The sequence below is a fragment of the Cricetulus griseus genome, chromosome 4 (genome assembly GCF_003668045.3).
Source record: "Cricetulus griseus strain 17A/GY chromosome 4, alternate assembly CriGri-PICRH-1.0, whole genome shotgun sequence".
Lineage (NCBI taxonomy): Eukaryota > Metazoa > Chordata > Mammalia > Rodentia > Cricetidae > Cricetulus > Cricetulus griseus.
This window is the reverse complement of record NC_048597.1, coordinates 58,385,702-58,408,187: the sequence shown is the minus strand read 5'-3', so window position 1 is coordinate 58,408,187 and position 22,486 is coordinate 58,385,702. Positions and strand designations below refer to the sequence as shown.

General features: G+C 48.0%; 1 protein-coding gene across 3 annotated transcripts in view; it reads right to left on the bottom strand.

The window, feature by feature from the left end:
- Xxylt1 (xyloside xylosyltransferase 1) overlaps positions 1-22,486 on the bottom strand; it is a 141,142-nt gene that overhangs the window by 96,626 nt on the left and 22,030 nt on the right. For all 3 annotated transcript variants that reach the window (XM_027412892.2, XM_027412891.2, XM_027412890.2), the window contains exon 2: positions 8,980-9,127. In XM_027412892.2, the coding sequence (XP_027268693.1) occupies positions 8,980-9,127 (148 nt within the window). The remainder of the gene's footprint in view (positions 1-8,979; positions 9,128-22,486) is intronic.

The window sequence follows — 22,486 nt, the reverse complement described above, 5'->3', positions numbered from 1 at the left end:
TCCCCGCCCTTCTCAAAGCTTTTCCTCAGACTTCTGATCAAACTGACAGTGTCTGGTCTATTCTCCCTGAGGATAAGCCTCTAGCTTCCTCTGAAGTGAAGACAGGGCAGAGGCAGTCCCTGTGACTGTTTGCTGTAACCACCACTCACTTGGGTTCTCTCCTTCCCACCCCACAGGCAGTCAGCAGCACTGGCCTCAGTGCCCAGCACACAACACCAGCTGGCTAACCTCAAGGCAATAATAAAAGCCAGCCTTGAAACATTAAAATGTAGAAGCCTATGGAGTAACCAAAGGAAAGAGGTCACTATTCAACCAACATGGGCATGGTTTCCATTAACTGAGAACCAGCTTCCAGCCTTAAATGAACAAGAGGAGGTCTGGACCACATTACTATTTTTAGTACTTATGAAAAATCTGCTCAGCTGTCCCCCATCAGAGTAAGAGGCACCAAGTGCCCCGATTTGCTCCAGAGCGGCTGCCAGACAACAGCCTTCCCTGGAATCAGTAAACACATGTTCACAACCTTTGTTCAGGATTCTCACACATGTTTTCATTCAGGCTAGTGCCCGATGTCTGTATTTTCCTTTGCTGTCTTCCAGATGAGAATGTCTTCCCTCACGCCATGCTCAGCACTGGCAACTGGGGCTCCCCAGCTCCACCAGAACCCAGAGTTCAAAGTGTGTCCTCTAGTGGGGCCTCATGGGATGGTTTTCTAAGAAATTCAAACTCTGGCTGTTCCCCACCTGCAAGAGCTACCCAGAATCTGCAATGGCTGCTTGCGTATCCAGATGAATCTACAATGGCTCAGGGGACAGGTAAGGCAATTGGTTGGTCCCATAACCAAGTAATTCACAACATACACCTAAAGTTTATTTGTTTAACTTAATTGGCAAATACCTACTAGATGCCTACTCTATATCTGGGTTGTTTTCAACAGTGGGAATACATGCAAGTTCCCCCCCTTGGTCCATTTGGACAGGGCAGAAAGATGATCCAAAAAGAAAAGAAAATAGAACAAATTATGTTCCACATAGATTACGGCCAAGAGGCGCAGTACAGCCAGATAGAAGCACTCATCCAGGAGAAGAGCAGTTTAACACACTACCAATGAGGCAAAACAGATCAGGAGACCAGGGGCAGAGACAGAGAGGAGCCAGAGGGGAGAGTGATCACAATGGAGGGAACAGAAAGCTGGGCTGGCTAACTTGGATCCGTGTCAGGTACCTCAAGAAGCAGAAATGACTCTAAGGGACACAACAGGCAATACAAGACAAGCCATGAGAAGAGAAATCAGGGACACTGCCCAAGAACACTGCCTAGGGACACCTAAACTCTTAGGAGTGAAAAAAATGGTCTTCCCCTGGGAAGGGCACCCAAATTGGTCATCCAATAATACCAAACAATCAGCCTTGAAAACATATACATGCAAGTAACATTATATAAATTAAGCAGGCCAGGCAGTGGTGGCATATGCCTTTAATCCTAGCATTCAGCAGACAGAGGCAGGTAGATCTCTGTGAGTTCGAGACCAGCCTGGTCCACAAGAGCTAGTTCCAGGACAGCCTCCAAAGCCACAGAGAAACCCTGTCTTGAAAACCAAAACAAACAAACAAACAAGATTGAGAAGTTTGTATTTATGTATTTAGTAATGTGTGTGTGTGTACAAACATGTATACATATGCACACACATATATGTAACAATTTTAAAAAGAGAGGCTACAAATCTGAAAAAGCAAGAGGGTAGGGGATACAAGGGAAGTGTAAAGTATAATTTTTTTAAAATGTAACCTCAGTTGTTTCAGGCATGAGTGGGTGGGTGAGAGCTGGCAGACACTCACCTACCTCTAGCCTCACTGCAGCAAGATACCTATTACTCTTCACTGCTGAGGTGGAGAGTCTCAAGCGATGGCTCTGAAGCCCCAGGAGAATTAGGGATGGGACAGGACTCAGACCCCTGGCTCACCACCGGCAAGCTTTGCTATGCTCTTCTATAACAGCAGACACCAAGCTAGGCCTCAAGAAGGTGACCCTGGGACAAAGAAGACAGAATCCTGGGAGTAAGAGACAGCAGTGTTTACCTGGGGATAAGAGTTGAGAACTCACATCTTCCGTCATGGTTTGGGTGTGACATCTCCTCTAACCTCCACTGAGATGCCTCAGGAGTATGCAAATAATCCAGTGTGGTACTTATAGGTAGGGCCTTTGCAGGGTGATTAAGACTGGGTAAGGTCATAAGGAGGAACCCCATGGCAGAATCCAGCCACACACCTGTACTCATGTGCTGCCTAAGGATGCTATCAATAAGGCCATCCCTGGCCCCTGGATCTTGGACCAGAACAAACCTATTTTCTTTACAATTTAGCCAGTCTGTAGTGTTGTGCTATTAGCAACAGAAAACAGACTAAGATGCCCTATCAGAAGCTCTTTCCAAAAGGCAAAGTATGTGGTTTCAGAGCACACGGTGACCTGAGTCCCATACCCCTTGATGCTGTTTAGAAGCAAGATTCACCGTAACTCACAAACCGGCCAACAATGACTAGGTACTGCCAGCTGGGAGGCATGGTGCGACCTGAAGTCTCAGGCACCACTGTAAATCCGGGCATCAGGACCGCACTACCCTCATCTTACAGATAAAGAGACCAAGGTCCACAGAGAAACAAGCTAACCCGAAATCACGTACCATGCTGCAGGCATGCTCCAAGCCTGTTACACATACTCTCACTTAATTCATAACAACGCCATAAGCTATGAACTACTGTTGTCTCTGCTTTACAAATGAGAGAGTGAGGCACAACAAACTTCATCTACAAACTTGGCTACAGTTACCAGCTGTCAAGAGCTAGGCTGCTATGAAGCCAGGGCCCAAGGCCTTCACCATTATCCCATATGTCTCTTGGTGACTCCCCAAGGTCATGAAGCTAGTGAAATGCAAGGCTATGGTTTGCATCTAGTTCTGTAGGATTCTGAGCCTGTACTATATTCTGTGACACAGGAGCTCCCCTTAGCCTCTAGACCTGCCTAGCTCAGCCCTCCTCACAGACATGGGACCTAGAAAACAAGGGGACCCAGACACATTCTTGGGTTAAAGCCACAGGGACACACCATCTGGAATGTGTACACCAGAGCTGGTGGAATTTGAAGCCATACACATATCAGAAGGATACGGGGTGGGGGGGGGGCAGAGAACACAGGTAGTTTTTTTAAGTGCTCTGGGAGTTCAAAGTGGGTGGGGCTGGGGGACCCCTGACCAGCTGCTTTTGCTGCAATTGGAACTGTTAAATCCCCCCTGCCCAACAGGTACAATGGTAAAAGCAATCAAATTCTCCAGCAAGCACAGGAGCCCAGACTGTAGAGCAGCGGTTCTCAATCTTCCTAATGGTGTGACCCTTTTTATATAGTTCCTTATGCTGCGGTGACCCCAACCACAAAATTATTTCATTGTTACTTCATAACTGTAATTCTGCTACTATTATGAATGGTAATGTGGCTATCTGATATTCCACCCCTATAAGAGGGTGGATTGACCCCACCACAAAGGAATTTGGACCCACAGGTTGAGAACCACTGCTGTAGATCCACACATGTGGTAAAGCCAGGCACTCGGCCAGGGCTGGGTTATGGGGCAAGACTCTGAATATTTGGGAGGAAGAAAGTGCTCAGGTAGGCAAACCACTTTCATAGTCAGAATCTGGCTTTAGCCTCCTCTTCTCCCTTCCAGCTTCCCACCACCAAATGAGGCTTTGTGAGTTCACCAGGATGAACCTGGGCCCGTCTCGGCGAGGCCTCCTCTCCAAACTCCTTCAGCCTCATTTGCTTTGCCATGAGGCACCCCAGTTCACTACTCAGAAGAAAACAACCTGATGGTACTAGTTCACACTAAAATGCAAAGGATTGATGGGTACATGGTTCCATGGCAAGAATATTCGCCTGGTTATACAGGAGTCTGTGTCCTTAGCAGAGGTGAGTAGAAGAATCTCTGCTGCACCCCCTCATAACTATCCCACCTGTGAAATCATAGAGCACTTGATGGCGAGACCTGGTTGTGAACTTGACTTCATCTGGAATTAACTAAAATCCAAATGGCTAGGCACACCTGTGAGGGATTATTTTTTCTTAATTAAAATATTGGAAGTGGGAAGACCAACTTCTAATCTCAGATCTTTAAGGTGGGAAGATCCACCTATAATCTGGGCCATGCCTTCTGCTATCAGCCTACATAAAGGACATGGAAGAAGGAAGCTTGCTCTCTCTTTGCCTGCTTGCTGTCACTCTCACTGGCAAGTTCATTCCTTCACTGGCATTAGAGCCAACTTCTTCAGGATTCCAATGTACTCTGAAAACCAGCTGAGTCATCCAGCCTCATGGACTGAACAACTACAGGGTTCTTAGACCTTCCATTGATAGACAGCTATTGTACTAGCTGGACCACAGCCTGTAAGTCATTCTGATAAATCACACACACACACACACACACACACACACACACACACACACACACACACACACACGTATGTTCTGTTTCTCTAGACAACCCTGACTAATACAGAGCAAGTGAGGCCGGAAGCGATGGCACTTGCCTTTAATCCCAGAATTTAGGAGGCAGTGGCAATCAGATCTCTCTGAGTTCAAGGCCAGCTTGGTCTATAGCAAATAAAACTTTGTCTGGAAAAAAGTTCATAAATGTTCCCAAGGCAAACAGTGCAAAAGCCCTCCAGGCCTGGATCGGTGGCAATGGAGACTATATACTGGGGGCAGTCAGGTTTCAGGGTGCTTGCCTCATTATCCACGCATACACAGGTGCTCATAGAGAAGCCATATACCCATAAGTACACCCTTTAACATATCTGTTGCTGAGGCCAGGCCCCCACTAGTCTCTCCAGTTCCCACAGTGCCTGGCCACAGCCACACAGAAAGGTATGCAGCTAGATCCCAGCATCCAAATCTTGAAGAATGTCAGCTTTCCTAACGCACACAGCCCATCAGAACCCTCTTTATCAAGAATGCCCTAAAGACCGTCTCCTACACCCAGGGCCAACCCCCATCACAGGCAGCCTCCCCAGGTTTAACTTCCCACCTCACTACTGTCCAGCAGGTAGCCTGATACTTTCTTCAGCATGGACAGTATGCACCTCCAGCCTTCCCAACTGTCATGTCTGCCTAAACCACTCACTATCACTTCCATGAGGTAAAAACAACATCTACAAGGTTCATCTCAAGTATCACCTCCTCCATGAAGCCTTCCTGCAAAATGCCTCACCTATCCTCTTCCGAAACCCTCAGAACTGGCAGATCTTCATGCCACCTGTCCTGATTACTAGACTAGGCCACTCACTCCATTCAACCTGAGCCCAAGCATCGGTCTGCCAAAACACCCTGAGACAGTAGAGTGGCTGGATCCTGCCTTACAAATGGCAGACCCTTAGCAAAGGCCAATGACACTGACTGCCCCAGAGCAGGAGTGCCTTCCAGGGTTCATAGTAGACCAGGGAAGGGTCCTGGGGCCTCTGACCACATGGAGGCTCTGACTGTCTGGTATCTGCCTGCCCTGGCCAGGAAGAACCTTGCCATACCACAAAAATCACACATCCCAGCTCAGGCTGCAAAAGCTGCTTTCACTGGCATGTCACTATGCCAAGTTGACAGCTCCGCAGGGCCCTGTCACATGGGACAGAAACACTAGCATGCCCAAAGGAGCTGCTCTTCGCTCCCTGCAGCTCCAGTTAGGCACAGATTTGTATTGTTATTGTATAAAATGCTTTCAATGGTGACAAAGCTGACACCGTGGAGAGAAAGAGAGAAAAGCCCTGAGGATGAGGAGGGGCAGAGAGTGGCCACAGGTCCATGGAGGGACAGCAAGTGTAAACAGCAGGAAGGGCTAGCTAGTCACATGTGACCCCGTAAGCAAGCAAAAGAAAAACAAAGGCTGAGAAAACTCAAAGCCAGCACGCCACACCTGGCCTGCCCTTCTGTTTTTCCTGGGGCACTACTCTGTAGCCTGATTTTCATAACACTGCTCCCAGGGGACAGTTAGTGCACGGAACATGGGGCTGCTTTCCCCACCCTTATCCCAGTCAGGCCATTCTGCAGGGTTAGAGCAGAGGAGGGGGTGGAGATCAAGATCTGGTAGCTTCACAGGACTGTGCAGGTAGATGAGGTAGAACTCAGATATGGACATTGGAATAAAAGCACAGGAGAGACCCACCTCACCCAAGACTCAGCAGGTTTCTTTTCCTGTCAATCAGGACAGGAGCTGACTGAGCTCCACAAAAGGTCAGACATCCTGGGCCAAGAAAGCAGCCCAGAACCTACTCATGCAAGCCACACTGGGGGCTGACACACCTGGCTTTGTAAGGATCACCTTTGGCTTGGTAATGCCACCCTGGGAAGATGTCATGGGGAAACCAATCTTAAGGAGAGAAGATAATCTTTCCTTTCTGCATGTGGACATCTGCCATCATCTCATTTATAATATTAAAGAGGCAATAGGAAGCATTGAGCCAGCCCAGGACGGGAAAATAAATAAAGTGAACCAAGCTTCATCTAGTTAACAGAACAACTCAGGGGAAACCTTCAAAGATTGTACTTATACATGACATGGGGAGTTGGGACATTAACAGCTTTGCTGATACTATCGCTTGCTTGTTCTTTTGAGTTAAAATGAAAGCTCAGTTTGTATCTCGACACATCAGGAAGACTCAGAGCACTTGAACAAAGCTAACTCCCATCTTGCCCAAACCTTTAAAATGCTATGTGTCAGGGAAATACTAGAAAATAGCAGGAATTATTGATGCTGACATCATGAGGTATAAAAACAAAACTTTTTTCTATTTTCTTATTGTTCGCAGATACTTTATAAATGAATCTTACTTTTGGATTGAAAAAGAAGTTAAGGGTCGGGCATTGGTGGTGCACGCCTTTAATCCCAGCACTCGGGAGGCAGAGGAAGGTGGATCTCTGTGAGTTCGAGACCAGCCTGGTCTACAAGAGCTAGTTCCAGGACAGCCTCCAAAGCCACAGAGAAACCCTGTCTCGAAAAACCAAAAGAAAAAACAAAAGAAAAAGAAGTTAAGGGTGTAACTCGGGTGGGAAAGCATGTGACTAGTACACATGAAGACCTCGTTAGGGCCCCAAAACAAGGGAAAAAACTTACTTTTAAAGTCCCTTAGGTATGTGAAGTGACCTTCACACTACAAACAAAAAGGTAGGCAGACAGTTCACAGAGACTTAGCTGGCATCTCTGGAACTCTGGTCACTAAGTCCAAACACAAGCTTTGGGAACACAGGCTAAATCCTGCCTCCCAGGCCCCACACAGCCCATTTTCACTTTCCCGAAGAAAGGAAAAAGACTGCCTGGAAACAAACTAAATAACTAAATAACAAACTAAATAAACAAACTAAATAACAAACTAAATAACTAAATAACCAAAGTAGCAAGAACACGGAAGTTACACAGGAACAAAGCCACCAACCAAAGCATAACAGTAATGTCTACAATGAACACAGAAACACAAAGAACAGCAATAAAGAACCAACCCAGGACAGAGTTCATGATGTCTGAAAACAAAGTGCTCCTTCAAAAATTGCAGGGACTCCAAACAACCTGTTCAGCTGGACCAGACTGTGGCAACAGGGTCAGGATTCTTGCAGCAGCCGACTTCCTGGCAGAGCACAGTCTGGACACCACAGGAAGCACAACACTGCTCACTTGCTTTCTCGCCACAGAGACTTAGTATGGCCTAGTGACTCTTCTTGGGCATATGCAAGAATAAATCTCTGGAAGCACATTAGCATTTGGCTAAACAACCTAGACAACCCTGGGTATTTGGACTAAGAGAGCTCTTTCCACTTCCCATAAGGTACCTGAGGGTCCTAACCTGCCAGGAGAGCCCAGATGGCCCATGCCCCACACCAGGTTTCTAGCACAGGCCCCACCACAGCTTTCTTCAGCAGACATGCCCCCCATAGCAGAGCTGGTGGGGAAGTGCTTAGTAGCCTTCTCTCTGCCTGTCTCCATTTGTAAAGCTAGGGGAGAGGATACTAGCAGCATCTACTAGATTCCCCAGGCCCTCTGGGATTCACTGCCTGGTTTCTCACAAGGCTAGGGAGTTGGGGTAACAGGCACCTTCCCTTCCCTGCAAAGCAAAGGAGCATTTTGTCACACACTGGGTACCCCAAAACACACACTGGCCTAGTGTTCAGGGACCTGCTGGTGGATAGAGGGAGAGGAACTCAGCAAGGACAGCATGCTTGCTCCCAACCTGATGTCCTCTGGTGTCACAGCCAGTCACAGATGCAGGATGAGATTGGCCAGGCACTCCTGGCCCATCAAGTTGCCTGTTGGAGACTTGTTTAACCATGAAACCCTGTGATCAGATAGAAACTTACTCCAAAGTCTAATGCATGGCAGATGGTGGTGGTAACAGTCAACAGCTTCTCGGAGTAGAGTAGGGCACAGTCAAGAGAGGTGGGATGGAGACAGAATGACTCCTAACTCTCCAGGACTACTCCAATGGTGGAGCATCCCTTCAGGCCCGGCATCCGCAGAAGGCAGGCTGAAACAGCTCACTGACTGGTTCGGCCCCATGCACACAGCTGATGGCAGAGCAGAGGTCAGAACCCAAGCTAGGACTCTACGGGAACAGGAGCTACATCTGTCTGGGCATCCCCAGAGAGCTCTTATGTGGGTCACCTGAAAGGACAGAAAGCTATCTGAGAGGCAGGATTCTAAATCAGAGAGCCATGACTTCAAATTCCAGCTCTGCCACCTGAATGACTGCATAAGCTGTAAATGGATGGCAATGTCTTGGTTTATGTGTCATTCCAAAGATTAGGAGATCTAGCAAGTGGACAAAGAGGCACCTGGCTCTAAAGAGGCCCTCAGCCAATGCCTTCCTCACAAACAGGGCACCAGCCATACTGAGCCCAGAAGTGCACAGAGTCTGACCCCCCAGGGCCATCGCTCCCAGCAGTCCAGGTTACCTTTGGGCAAGATCTGGTGCATGGCAACCGAGAGGAAGAAGATGGAGTCGCTGTAGTAGGTCCCCGAGCCAGCACTGAAGTGCTTCTGCATGGCCTCCACAATGGGGAAGAGCTTGTCTGTCAGCACAGCAACATCGTGGAAGATGACCTGTAGTGGGGAGCAGAAGAACCCCGAGTTAGCCAGTCATTTGAGTTCTCAACATCAAATACACACATGAGCCCAGGGTAGAGCCAAGATCTCCGAGGAGCTGGGGGGGGGGGGCAACTGAGGGCAAAGGAAGTGGGGAAGGGCAATGAGGAGGGGAGCCCAGGTAGCACAGGGGCTGGCTATGCTGACAGGAACCCTGTTGGGGACAGGACAGTGGACAAGCTGGAGAAGGACAGGAGTGGGTCCAGCTCCCAGGATGCTTTCTAGTTTCAAATTTCAAGACAAGAAACCTGGCTCCCAGGAGGGCCTAGGCCCTCCCCAAAATGATATGATGGACTTTGAAGGTCCCCTATGGTGTGCCTCACTATCCCTGGGGAGGAGTTGGGGGGTGGGATGGGAACATGGGAGGATGGGGGGCAAGGGAATGGGGGGATGGATATGTAAATATGAGTAGTAATTAAAGAATAAAAAAATGTTCTCAATAAAAAGAAAGAAGCCGGGCGTTGGTGGCGCACGCCTTTAATCCCAGCACTCGGGAGGCAGAGGCATGTCCATCTCTGTGAATTCGAGGAGTTCCAGGACAGGCTCCAAAGCCACAGAGAAACCCTGTCTCGAAAAAACAAACAGCAACAACAAAAACAAAAACAAAAACAAAAACAAAAACAAAAACACAACAAAAAAGAAAGACACCTGGCTCCCAGCACACTCATGCCTTTAATTCCAGCACTTGGGAGGCAGAGGCAGGCAGATCTCTGTAAGTTCAAGGTCAGGCTGGTCTACAAAGCAAGTTCTAGAACAAGCTCCAACACTACACAAAGAAAGCCTGTCTTGAGGAGAGAAAGAAAGGAAGGAAGGAAGGAAGGAAGGAAGGAAGGAAGGAAGGAAGGAAGGAAGGAAGGAAGGAAAAACCTGGCTCCCTTTGTGTTGATAGTGGTCATGCAAGCAGGAGAAAGGTCAGATGTGGGCACTGCCTGAGACACTCTCAAACTGGTGAGCTCCACGCCTATTTACTTTCTTCCCTGCCCAAGGCTCTGCCCGGGTTTTCCGTGTCACCACACTCCCTCCACTTGCAGGGCCTTTGGCCATCATGCCCGGCCCTGCATCATTGGTTCCCCCTCCAGTGGGGTCTGCTCTTGTTCTAGATGCTAATATTTCTTATTTCTCTCTAAACTACATCCCTTTGAGTTCATGTTTACTTCTGTCCTCATTCTCTTTCAATTTCTAAAACAATACTGAGCTTAATTTATCCAGGATGGTAGGTCACTCCTATGAATTCTAGCACTCAAGATGCTGAGGCAGAAGAATTACTATAAGTTCAAGGCCAGCCTGTGCTACAGAATAGGACCCTGTCTCAAAACAGTGAGAAACCCCATTTAGTTTATCACGTGTTATTGCTCCCTGGTGTCAGATCCGCACAACTTTAAATCCTGCACCTGTCTGTAAAAGCTTTGTTCTGTTTCTTGACACTTTGCTTCCAAGGTGCTATTTTCCTTCATCCATTTTCTGGCCATTATTTCTATGGCCTCTCAGTTAGTCCAGGTCTTGCTATTTCTCAACACTAACCCCAAATTACATCTCTCCCACATCTATGTAGCCTGTGGCCCTGCCCTGTGGCTTCCCTGCGTGGTTAACCTCATCCCCTCTGAGCATCTGTTCACACATCGCAGTCATTTTCCAAATGCACAGATCTGTATCTCTCTTCTTAGCTTCCAGACCTCCAAATTCCCCAGCAAGGCCTGCAACGGTGGCTCTAAGCTTCCTCCCCTACACTCATGACTGAGTGAAACTGAACCATCACCCTCATCCCACCCCATCAGTCGCCCCTTTACTCGCTCCTGCCATGTGTGGAACTCCCTCTCCGGGCCTTCCCTCCAGCTTTTCCACCATGAAGCTCCAGGCCCCTCCTGCACCCCATTTCACATGGAGCTTCACTGCCTATGACTGTCCCCTGCCCTGTAACAGCTGGCTACATTCACGCCAGGTCATTGACATGGGTTTGTAACCTGAAGGAACCACACTTCGGGCAACAGCCTTGGTCTCTTTGTGGGTAACACAGGAATGGCAACACTTACCCTTGTGGTGGCCACTAGGGTTCTCACCCATCAGCCTCACAGCCTGTCCCTGCCTGTCCCCTGAATCTCTTCCCACAGATAAGGTATCACTCATGGGACAGCTTTCCCAGCACACCCTCATACACCTCCAGACCATCACTGCCGGCTGGAGTCAGACAAGATGCTGAAGTACAAGAGGGCTCTCAGGAAGCAGACATCTCCATTCATAGAGAGCAAATGGAACAGGCAAGAAAGTGTGTGTGTGTGTGTGTGTGTGTGTGTGTGTGTGTGTGTGTGTGTGGTGTATGTGTGTGTGGTGGGGGAATATACATGTGGAAAGGACCTGCCTCAGCCACAGCCAAGCCCAGAGAAGCAAAGTGCTGTCAGCAGCCCTCTTACTCCCCCAGCAGCCTCACATCACCCAAGCTTCCCAGGCAACAACTGCATCCCGTTGGCATTAGCAGATTTATGAAGACAAGCTGGACTCAGTACATTTGTTCCAAGAGCTGTACTACTTAGCCGGCTCCAATGAATATTTCAGATAATAAATCTACTTAAAGAAAAATTGATATATTTCATGGATATACTCATACAGCAGGAAGCAAACCACAGACACTGAGTGCAAATCAAAATGGCCAGCCTCCCAAGCATGAAGCAGGTCTGCAGACTGTGATCTCCTCAGACTGCATCAAGCCTGGACACCATGGAGCACCCAGTCCAGTCCAGGTTCCAGGGCCTGGCTGAGGGCTGCAAAGCCCCACCTCAAGAGCTACAAGAAAAACCGTCACAGAACCTAGGAAACCGTGAGTGTCAGTGTTGGTTACTGAAGGTGGTCAGCCAGTGAGAGGGTCAGACAGTGGCTTATGCCATTGCAAGCCTACGATTTACAGAGATGCAGACAACAAATATCAGGTCACCACTTGTAACTTTTGTCACTTTACTTACATATACACATCCTAAAACTTCAAATCCTGTTGATCATAAAACATTATCCACACTCAACTGAAAGCTTCTTCCTCAGGTAAGTCCTTCACATGAATCAACAGCAATGTCTGGGACACTGACCAAGTCACCACTTCTGGATGCAGGACAGAGCCCATGCTGAGCTCATGAAGAAGCTACTGAAAGTGCCCCGCCCCATAACAACGAGGCAGCTAGCTTTCTAGTTAGCCTCTATCAGACATTTGCAGCCACTCACTAATTTCCTCTCATCAGTGATACTTAAAGGATCTGCTTATAACAATATTACACACCAATAATTACACAGTCATCCATCTATCAGGAATAATGAATGACTAAATCTGTGTTAGTCCCTTTGCCTCCTTTTATCTTTAGTGAATTATGTTAAGGGACAAAAACCTAAATTCAGTAAAGACAAAGTATTCTTAGACTAAGTGTCCTCAAAGAGTTTGTTCTTCAAAATGAAGTGTGTATAGAGAAAACACTGTATACTAACCATAAGGGGCTCTAGGAAGACAACTCAAGAAGGATGATTTTCAGGAGGAGGGGGTGTCTGGCCTCATTCTACCATGTGCATCACATTCTTATCACTTCCAGCCTTGGAAGCCAGCACAACCAGCCACCACTGATCCTGTGCCAGGCAGGAGCAGACACTCTCTTTGGCACAGAGGGCCAGAGGAGCCAGGCCACAGCTCCTGGAAGCATTCCCTGAGGTCCTAAAGCATCCCCAAGCAAGCCCTTAGCTCAAAGTGAGGAAAACTCACTTATGAAATGACAAGCCCACTGGGAGCCAGACATGGCTAAAGCCAAGGAGCCAGGTAATGAGTTGGCTCTAGGCACAGGAAGACGTGGTTTCCAGGAAACCCTGAGGCTGCCAGAAGAGCGCAGTCCCTGAAGCTGCAGGCAGCAGGGCCAGTCAATCAGAGGCAGGGTGGGAGGAGATCACCCACAACTCAGGAGAGAAGATGTATAACACCACATCCATCTCTGGTGCAGTGATTGCATCCATCTCCCGCAGGAATGACAAAAACATCTCCACGGTCTTTAGGGTTCATATTCAGCATGGAAAGGATGCTGCAGCCACACGTAGACTCTGCCATCAATAGCACTGTCGATCAATGGGGGACAAGCAAATATCCCTGTCCTAGTTTGCTTCTTGTCAGGGAGGAAAGGGTTTATTTCATCTTACAGGTTACAGTCCACCATCAAGGGAAGCCAGGGCAGGAACTTCAAGCAGCAGCCACTGCAGAAAGCTCTTTTCTGGATCACTAGCCATGCCCTCCTATATCAACTAGCAATCACAAAAATACTCCCACAGACATGCCCACCAGTCAACTGGATGGAAGCAGTTCCTCAATTGGGATTCCTTCTTATTGATATGCCTAGGTTTGTGTTAAGTTGATAAAAAAAAAAACTAACCAAGACAATACCCCACATCGTTACCATGTCACAGGCACCAAGTATGGTCTGGAATCTGTCAGTGATACACAGTCAGTGCTTCCAGAGACTCAAGAGACAGAGGTATCATTAGTAAATCACAGTCCTGGATTCAATGGCAAGTTGCTCTAGGCACCTGACTACCCTAGCAAAATACTCCAATACCCTAACATTTCTGCAGGATGGGAGTCCTGGCAATGTTCACAGGCTCTGATAAGGCACACAGTAGTGCCTGATAAGTACAGATATCACTGCCACTTTCAGTACAGCTAGAACGTTTGTTTTTTTTTTTTTTTCATGCAAAAATCTCCAGACAGGAGATAATCTCTAGATATAAGACCCAAGACACTGCAAGCTGGAATCAGAGCCTGTCACTGGCCCTTCAGTGTCCTGGGTGGACAGAATGAAGTTACAGATCCCATCCTGTGTGCTTGGCCTACCCAGTTAGCTTACCTTTGCCAGGCACAGCTGATGGCTAGGCTGCTGAGGAAAGGAGGAACCCTGGGGCTTACTGACTATCAGTCTAGTCAAATCAGTGAGTCTATGTTTAGTGAAAAACCTTGTCTAAAAGTAAGGTGAAATGACCGAGGAAGACGCCTGACATCATATGCCCATATGAAGAGAGAGAGAGAGAAAACCCACCCCAGGTACATTAAACACTGTCCTAGTGGAACAGGAAAATTCACTATGTATATGTACTCCACAATGGGAAATAATCTTTCTCCCAGCCTGCTGAGAGCCTCCCCTTTCCCAGAAGGCCAACTGAGATGACATGAAAAAGACAGGTAGGTCTTTCCTGGTGACAGGCACTGGACACATTCTCAAAGATGAGCTGCTTTCTGTCTGACTGTTATCTTTTCCTGGGGAGATATGAACACCTACCCACCCCAGATAAGGCACCAACAACAGACCAAGGTGAAGATCCCACCTAAGCCTGACTTGCTGAATCACTGAATTCACTATGCTCACTGGCATGAGCACGGTGAGGAGCTACTTAAAGGAGTATGGGGGCCCTAAAGCAGCCATGTCTCCCAAAGACAGTACGAAGATGTCCCCAGAGCTGCATAATGGATTCCCCCTTTCAGTCAGTCTACGCTATGTAGACTAACACTTTCCCAAACCAAGAGCAACTGGAGCAGAATTACCCACAGCTGGGAGGGAGATGCCAGAGAGTGGCTGAATCTCAGGTGGGGGTCCAGTGACCCTTCCCACCCCTTCTTTTATAAGGGAATGTCAACAGGCCTGAACTTGAGGGTCACTTACAAGTAGTCACAGCTGTTTCTGGTGATGATGGTAATGGCCATTATGCTGGGGAAGGGTGAGCAACAGCAACATTGGACAGCACTAGGAAGGGCAGGTCCTCCAGCATCTTCCTGGCCCAGAAACATTCCTCACGGCAATGGGAGAACAAGCACAACAGAGTGACTTGCTCCGAGTGTTGTAGGTGGGGAGAAACGGGACCCCAACACAGGCTGGTGCCCCCCCACAATGCCTACCACCCAAGGCTAGCCAGTTCCACGGACGCATCACTAATCTTCGAGAGCTCAGTAATCAATTACAACAAGAGCTGGAGGAAAATGATTTTCTAAAGAAAAATTATATCTCGTCGATCTACACCAGGAATGTGATGGCTTATTTCTATGCAGGAAAGAAAATGTGCTAACAAACTCTTTCAATCACACAGACACAGCAGGCACCTGTGTACCGTAGGGTCTTTGCATTGGCTATCTTTCCATTTAGGTATCAAAGTGAGAGCATGTGCCTACTGAATCTGAAGACTCCTCAGGGCAGCAGCTGGAGCTGGCAGGCTTGTTGGAGACAGATGGCCCCTGATGGTGGTTTGGTCTTCAGCTACTCGCCTTCCCCGAGACCCATTGCTTTTAAAAGGGCTGTATTTCTCCTTGCCCCTGCCAAAAGTGAGTATGGGGGTAAAACCTGCTAAAATGTTGGGAACCTCAGAGGACTACCTGGGAATGGCCGGTGGTGCAGAAGTGTGTGAGTGGAAATGGGAGGTGGGGACGGACAGGTGTTCGGTCCTGACTGGACACATAGTGGGGACTAGAGACAGGGCTCTCACTTGTGAGTGAAGTAGGCTCTGAGAATGGCTCTTTGAAATTAGAAGAGTGGGCTTTGACTCTTCCCCAGCTGCCTGCATTTCCGGCAGGCCAAGTCACATTCACATAGGAAATCTTGCAGAAGTAGTAAAAGTAACCCAAGGTGGGGGCAGAGTTACAGTGGGCTTCATTTTTTTCTCCTAAAATATATTCACTTTTACCTTTTCCATTTAAGACTAATAAAGCCAGGGCTTTGTTCTCTTACCCCAAGGGACCTTTGTTTCCAAAGTTAAAGTAACTGGTGAGGGCAGCATATAACCATGCATGACTGACGGTGTTTTGGGGACTCATTAGAGATTAAAAACTGAGAGATCAGTAATCTCTTGCTCTCTCCATCTGTCACTCACACATCTGTCATTCTCCAGTCTAGGAAGACTTGGTTTAAGGAAACACCTCTGACAGGATTTTAGAAATAACCTTTAAGAACCAGGCAGTTGCCCTGAAGCAGCTCACGGGTTAGATATAAGATTTACCGGGTAACATCCTGACCAATAGACTAAGGGTCAAAAGAGATGTTCCTCAAGGTTTAGAAGAAGTCCTGTGAACTAGAATTTCTGTTCTTTAGGTATGGTCAGGGGCAGGGGGACCCCTGGACTAGAGGAGAGCTGCCATCTTCTTGGTTTTCCTGGGAGGAGGTCCTGCATGCTGCTGTTGTGTTTTGGGGTGTCAAGTTGTCTCTCCTCTCTGGACTCATGATTTCTGCCCCCTCCCTTGCTCGTTCTTCCCCACAGTTTCAGCAAATACTCAGCATTGCCCAGCACCCACTGTATGTGATGATGCTGACAGGGTCATGCCAACAGTGAATAGCAGACAAGCAGGGTTCCACCTGCATAATAGCTTACAGCCTGGCCGGGAGCTAGGGAGAGGTGGAGAATAAATAACCAAACATGTAAAAATGGTTATCTTATAAACTGTGTGCATTGACCCCAGAGAGTCAGAATCAGGATCCGGTATGAGGCTGGAGCATTCACTTATGTGCCATCCCACATGATTCTAGTTAGTACAGGGACACGGGTCACCTTGAGAAGGAAGACGGCAGCTGAGCCTCTCTGCTTGGTGCCACGCACAGATAAGTGCAGCTCTAGAAATCATCCTGCAGGAAGGCAACTGGCAAATGCTAGAGCATCCAAAGTCAATGGCCAAGGTGGCAAGGGATGCCCAGAAACAATTTCTGTGAGGAGCTGGTACAGGCTCAGCGCCAGCACCCTGCCCATAGCTGCAAGGTCAGATCCTGCCTCTACCCAATACCACCACCACTCAGTGGGCTCCTCTACCTGCCCAGGTAGCCCTCTCAAGGGCTCCATACGCCTGACGCTTCCTACCCTGCTAACCTCCTGCATCATTTCCTAACCTGCCTGCATACTGGATAGCTCATTCATCTGCTTTTTGTAGGACAGTCATAAAGTGAAACCTAATCCTTCAGAGCCCCTACTTCTCTCGGGCAACAGTGTGGACAGCTTTAGTAGCCCATTAAATCTTCTCCACAGAATGTAAGCTCTACCAGGGCAAAACACTTTGTCTATCCACTGCTTCCCTTCACTAAGAAACCCAGGCTCCTTGACAGTACCTGGCACACAGAAAGCCTATAGTAAACACTGGCTAAGTTTTAGAGTGGAGAAAAATGGGATGTCATTGCACACTGATCATGGAAAGCAGCATCCCCTTGTCTCAAGGGCTGGCTGCAGCCCCAAGCTTCCTTCTGTCATTGTAACTCTGCATTCACTAATGCCACTGGGCTCTGAGCACATCTCCCAGAGTGCTGAAAAGCAGGCCAGTTAGTGGAGCACAGGAGCTCTGTGGCTCAGGGAGGAGACAGCAGGTGGTGGGGAGCCCTAGATCACCGCCTCTGTCAAGTCAGGTCCCCACCCAGACTAGCCGCTCTCTGGAGGCTCATTCCTAGCAGCCTGTGGCTAAATGTAATGGCAAGATAAAGGGGGCAACATGCACACAGCATGTCACATCAGCCATTGTTAGAAAAAAAAGAGTTCTGCGGTTAGTTTAGGAAGGGAGCTGGCAAGAAGCTACCCTTCAGATATGAGCTGCACTAGGAGACAGCCTTGTGACCAGGGAAGCCATCATCAGGTCTTGAGGTGGGAAAGTATTAAAAAAAAAAAAATGCAGTCCATAACATCAGAGACAATATGATGGGAACTGAAAGGAAAGAAAGCTTTCCCTTTAAGATCTAAAAGGCAAGTTTATTAAGAGAGATACAGTCATGGGACAGTTGTGATGGCCGGGACAGCACAGGGACACCAGGAGAAAAGTCTTCACAGACTCTTCAGAAATTCTCCAAAGGAAAACATCTGACTTGTATATTTTCTCAGGGGTGGCAAGAAGTTTCACACCATGTTTTTGGTCTGGGACATCCTATGTGACAAAGATGAGCCAGAAACTGAGTGAGACCATAAATTAACATGCTATGAAGCCACAACACAAACAGGTTCACAACTCTGTCCTAGACAGAAAGCTGTGGGGACGGGGGCGGGGATGGGGACCCAGACGGGGATGGGGTTACTAGTTATCCTATGATAAACACCATGACCCAAAGCAACTAGGGGAGGGAAGGGCTTATTTCATCTTACAGCTTACAGTCCATCATGAAGGAAAGCCAGGGCAGGAGTATAGTAGGAACTGAAGTAGAGGCCATGGGGGGATGCTGCTTGCTAGTTTACTTCCATGGCTTGCTCAGCCTGCCTTCTTAAAAACTCAGGGCCATCTGCCCAGGTGTGGTACCCTCCACTCCCCCCCACAATAGGCTGGGCCCTCCCACATTGATTGATTAATTGATCCTACATTAATCATGAAAATGCCCCACAGATTTGCCTAAAGGTCAGTCTGATGGAGGCAGTTCCTCAACTGACATCCCTCTTTCCAGGTGTGTCAGGTTGACAGCACAAAGAGGGGCATGGCCTGATTTCTTCAGGGCCTGGGCAGCACCTTAAAGCGGCAGACCCACCATCTAACACCACCAACCCAACCCTCTGGATTCAGACAGAAAACTGGGCCCAGTAGAGTGGACTAGGGTACAGGCTACAAGGCAAATCACAGAAGGAGCCAAAGCTAGGACCAGGGTCTTTTCCTGCAGCTTCAAGAAGTCAACAGATAAGGCCCAAGTAAAGGTTACTCCCACTAAGGCTGGGCACCCACCCCTCTCACTATCCTCCTCCCAGAGATACTGAAAATAGGAGAAAATTACCCCAAGTCTCTACCCAAAGCCTGCCAGTGGTCATGATCAGCTACCCCTACCTTTGCCTCGCCCATTTCCAGAGGTCTGCTCCTGATTCAAAGGTAGCAGAGAAGGAAGTCAGCCTGAGCGCACACAGGAGAGTTGGGGGGAGGGGACAATGGGGGGAGTGTGCTGAGATAAGAAAGAACTCAGCAGGCTCCTGGAAAGCTGCAGGAGCCTGTGTTAAGAAATAGCTAGTGTCTCTGGGTGAGTGACCTGAAGAGGCAGAGCACATCTGTGAGCGTGTACCCGGGCGGTTCAGTGAAGAAAGGTTTAGGGTGGCAAAGTGAGAGCCCCTGGTCATCTTCCATAGGGAAATTGGTGAAATGAGAAGTGACCATAATAAAACACTACATAGCTAAAATGACCAATGAACCGACATTTATCCACCATAGGATGTTGGATGTTTCTCCTCATGTTGAGGAGAAACAGAAGTATCAAAATTATATATAAGAACATTTTTATAATTGCTCAATAATACAATACATAATGTCCTAGTTTACTTTCTATTGCAGTGATAAATACCATAACCAAAAGCAATCTTGGACTAAAGGGGTTTATTTCACTTAAATATCCATATCACAGCCTATCATCAAAGGATGCCAGGGCAGGAACTCAAGGCAGGAGCCAGCAGGCAGGAACTGAAGCAGAGACGATGGAGGAACACTGTTTACTGACTTGCTTTCCCTGGCTGGCTCAGCTACCTTTCTTATACATCCCCAACCACTTGCCCAGGAGCAGTACTGCCACAATGGGCTGGGCCCTTCCATGTCAATTTAATCAAGAAAATGTCCCTACGACTTGCTTACAGGCCAACTAGATAGGCATTATCTCTATTTAAAATCCCCCTTTCCCAGATAATTCTAGCTTGTGTCAACTTGACAAAAAAAAAAAAAAAAAAAACTGACGAGCACACATACTAAGTATATATCATGTATACATATATGTGAGATGAAATGAAAGTAAAAATAAACAAATTCTACAAAGCACCCAACTTCTCATCTGAGACAGGATATGCCAAAGCAGAGGGCAAGATTTAGCTATAGCTGTATTTTACTTCTGAAAAGAAGAATCTGAATCAAATATAACAAATGTTAGCACCTATGGTAGGACACCCTCAGCATCTGTGGACATGTTTGAGAGCATCACTTCCCCCACGTCACAGACGAGCTCTGCCTGGCTGGGGCTTCCATAGTCAGCGATGGGTAATTTTTATTAAAATTAAACTGTGAGCTGTGAGTGCCTATAGGTATTGGGCTTATGGGAGATGTCCTCATTTAAGCCTAATACATCTTGATATCTTGTCTCTGAAAGTCAGAAGCTCACAGAGCAGCTTATGAAATAAAGGTGACAACATACTACATGAACAATAAGCATGAAACAAGACAAGATCAGAAACACCATATCCTATACCATTACAGGTCCCATAAGTGAAATGAGCAGGGATTAAAATCCCCTGTCACACCAAAATTACACCAGCAAGTGACAAGGACTGAAGGGGCACATGGGAAAAAGAAGATGGTTTATGAGAACATGACTTTTAGCTTCACGCCCTCTGCAGAGGCAGGTCAAGAAGGCTCTCCAGGGCCCACTGCCCATCTCTCTCTCCTTCTCATGTATTCTCACAACCCTCTCTGGCCCTGGGGCCCAGGCCAAGTCCTCAGAGCAGAACATTCTCATGGGCCACTGAAATGTTCTTTCATAGTTCCGGGCTATAATGAATCCCTGAGGAGTCTCCTAATTAAGTCCAGATGCTGCACGTGTCGCACAAGAGGATTAGAAGCCGGCAGTTGTAGAAACCAAGAGGTTAAATAGTAAGGTCAGGTTTCTTTCCCAACACTCAAGGCAGAGCTTTCAGCTTCGACAAAAGAGACCATTTTGTTTAGCATTTGTTCTTAGAAGTCTTCCAGCTCTGAGAGAGGCCTGAGAGTGAATGACTTCCACTGCTGGTACTTCTGGTCAAAGCCGAGGTTCTCTGTGAGCCTGGAGAATAAGAAAGGAACAGAACTGACCTACAAACAGCTTTAGGTCCTTGGCTCACCATTTGGCCCAAATGCCCTGGCCAGGTTGAGTTTCCCATTGTGACAGGTGGAGGAAAAGGTGTTCTCCAGAATCCAAAGGCAAGCTCTACCCAGGAAGCACCACCAGAGATAGGCCACCGGGTGCATAGTAGCCAGGCTAGACAGTGTGTTACCCAGGACTCTGCACATGAACTCTCAACAAGCAGACCCATGCATGCCCTGGTAGATGACACACAGGGCAGCAGTGACCAGCCACACCAACGACTGGGGCAAAGCCCCACTGTACACTCTCATCTACTAGGTACACCTGACAACAAGGAGCATCACCTGAGATAACCAGTGTCTTACCGACCCCCCCACCACCACCACTAGAGTTTTCTCCACTGCTCTGGAGCCATGTCAGTTTCAAGGTTGCTCCTCTTCCACTGACAAACCTGGGGACCACAGGGTGTGACACTACTCAGATGGCCCCTGGGCTCAGGCACTGTATCATTCTTATTCAGCAGGGTTACCAACTGACATAGTAAAGGATGTAGCATGCGGCTTCTATGTACAGGACACCAGACTGAGCATCTATGCAGGCAACCCACACAGTCACTCTTAGGCATGGTACCTGCTACAAGATCTCAGCTGATGAGGAAAAGCAAGCGTCAGTCTGGAGAGCAAGGCCATGTGACGGCATGCGAGGGACAAGTCGCTACCCAAGAACAGGACACAGTCCTGAGAGACCTTTCAGGAGATGGGACAACTTTACCTATGGGCCCCACAAACACCTACTGAGTGCTGGGAATGGACAGGTTTTTTCCATAAATTCTTTACTTGATCAATGTGTCCCTTGTGTAGCCAAGGAAGTCATTCATAGGAGGAAAATAACTATTTATTGCTTCCTAGAAGGATGAGGGACAGGCAGAAGCTGAACCCAGCCCATCTGTGCCAACACCAGAGTCCTCAGCAAATACATACCACTCCTGCAGGAGGAGACACAGGAGGAAGAGAGAAACCAATGTGATTTCTACCCCCAGGCCTCCCCATCTCTCCCAGTCACGGGGCAACAGCAGCAGAGTAACCACTGGAGGAACAAACATCCAAAAGGGCAGGCAGTAAGAATGCTCCAGGCAGGTGTCGGAGCTGGACAGCAGACCAGCTGCCCCGTTTTCATTTCTGTTGCTGTGATAAAATACGCCGCCCCCCCCACACAAAAGAAACACAACTTGGGAGAGAAAGGGTTTATTTTAGCATACAATTCCAGGTTATGGTCCATCACAGCAGGGAAATCAAAGTGACGGGAACTTCAAATCACATCACAACCACAGTCAAGAGCAGAGAGAATGAAGGCATTCCAGCCCTGCAATTCCACATCCAGCCTCTGGGGCTTGCACCGTAAGTTGTTACAAGGGCTTGGAGCTCCTCCCCTCCAGCTCTGCCACCAGCACAGTTTCCTAGGTTCAGACCATGCCTTTCCCTACCTGCAGCTCTCCTTAGCTGATGCCCCACAGTACTGGAATCTCCTTATCCTGGGGTCTCCACCACAACTAAGGCTTCACCTCCCT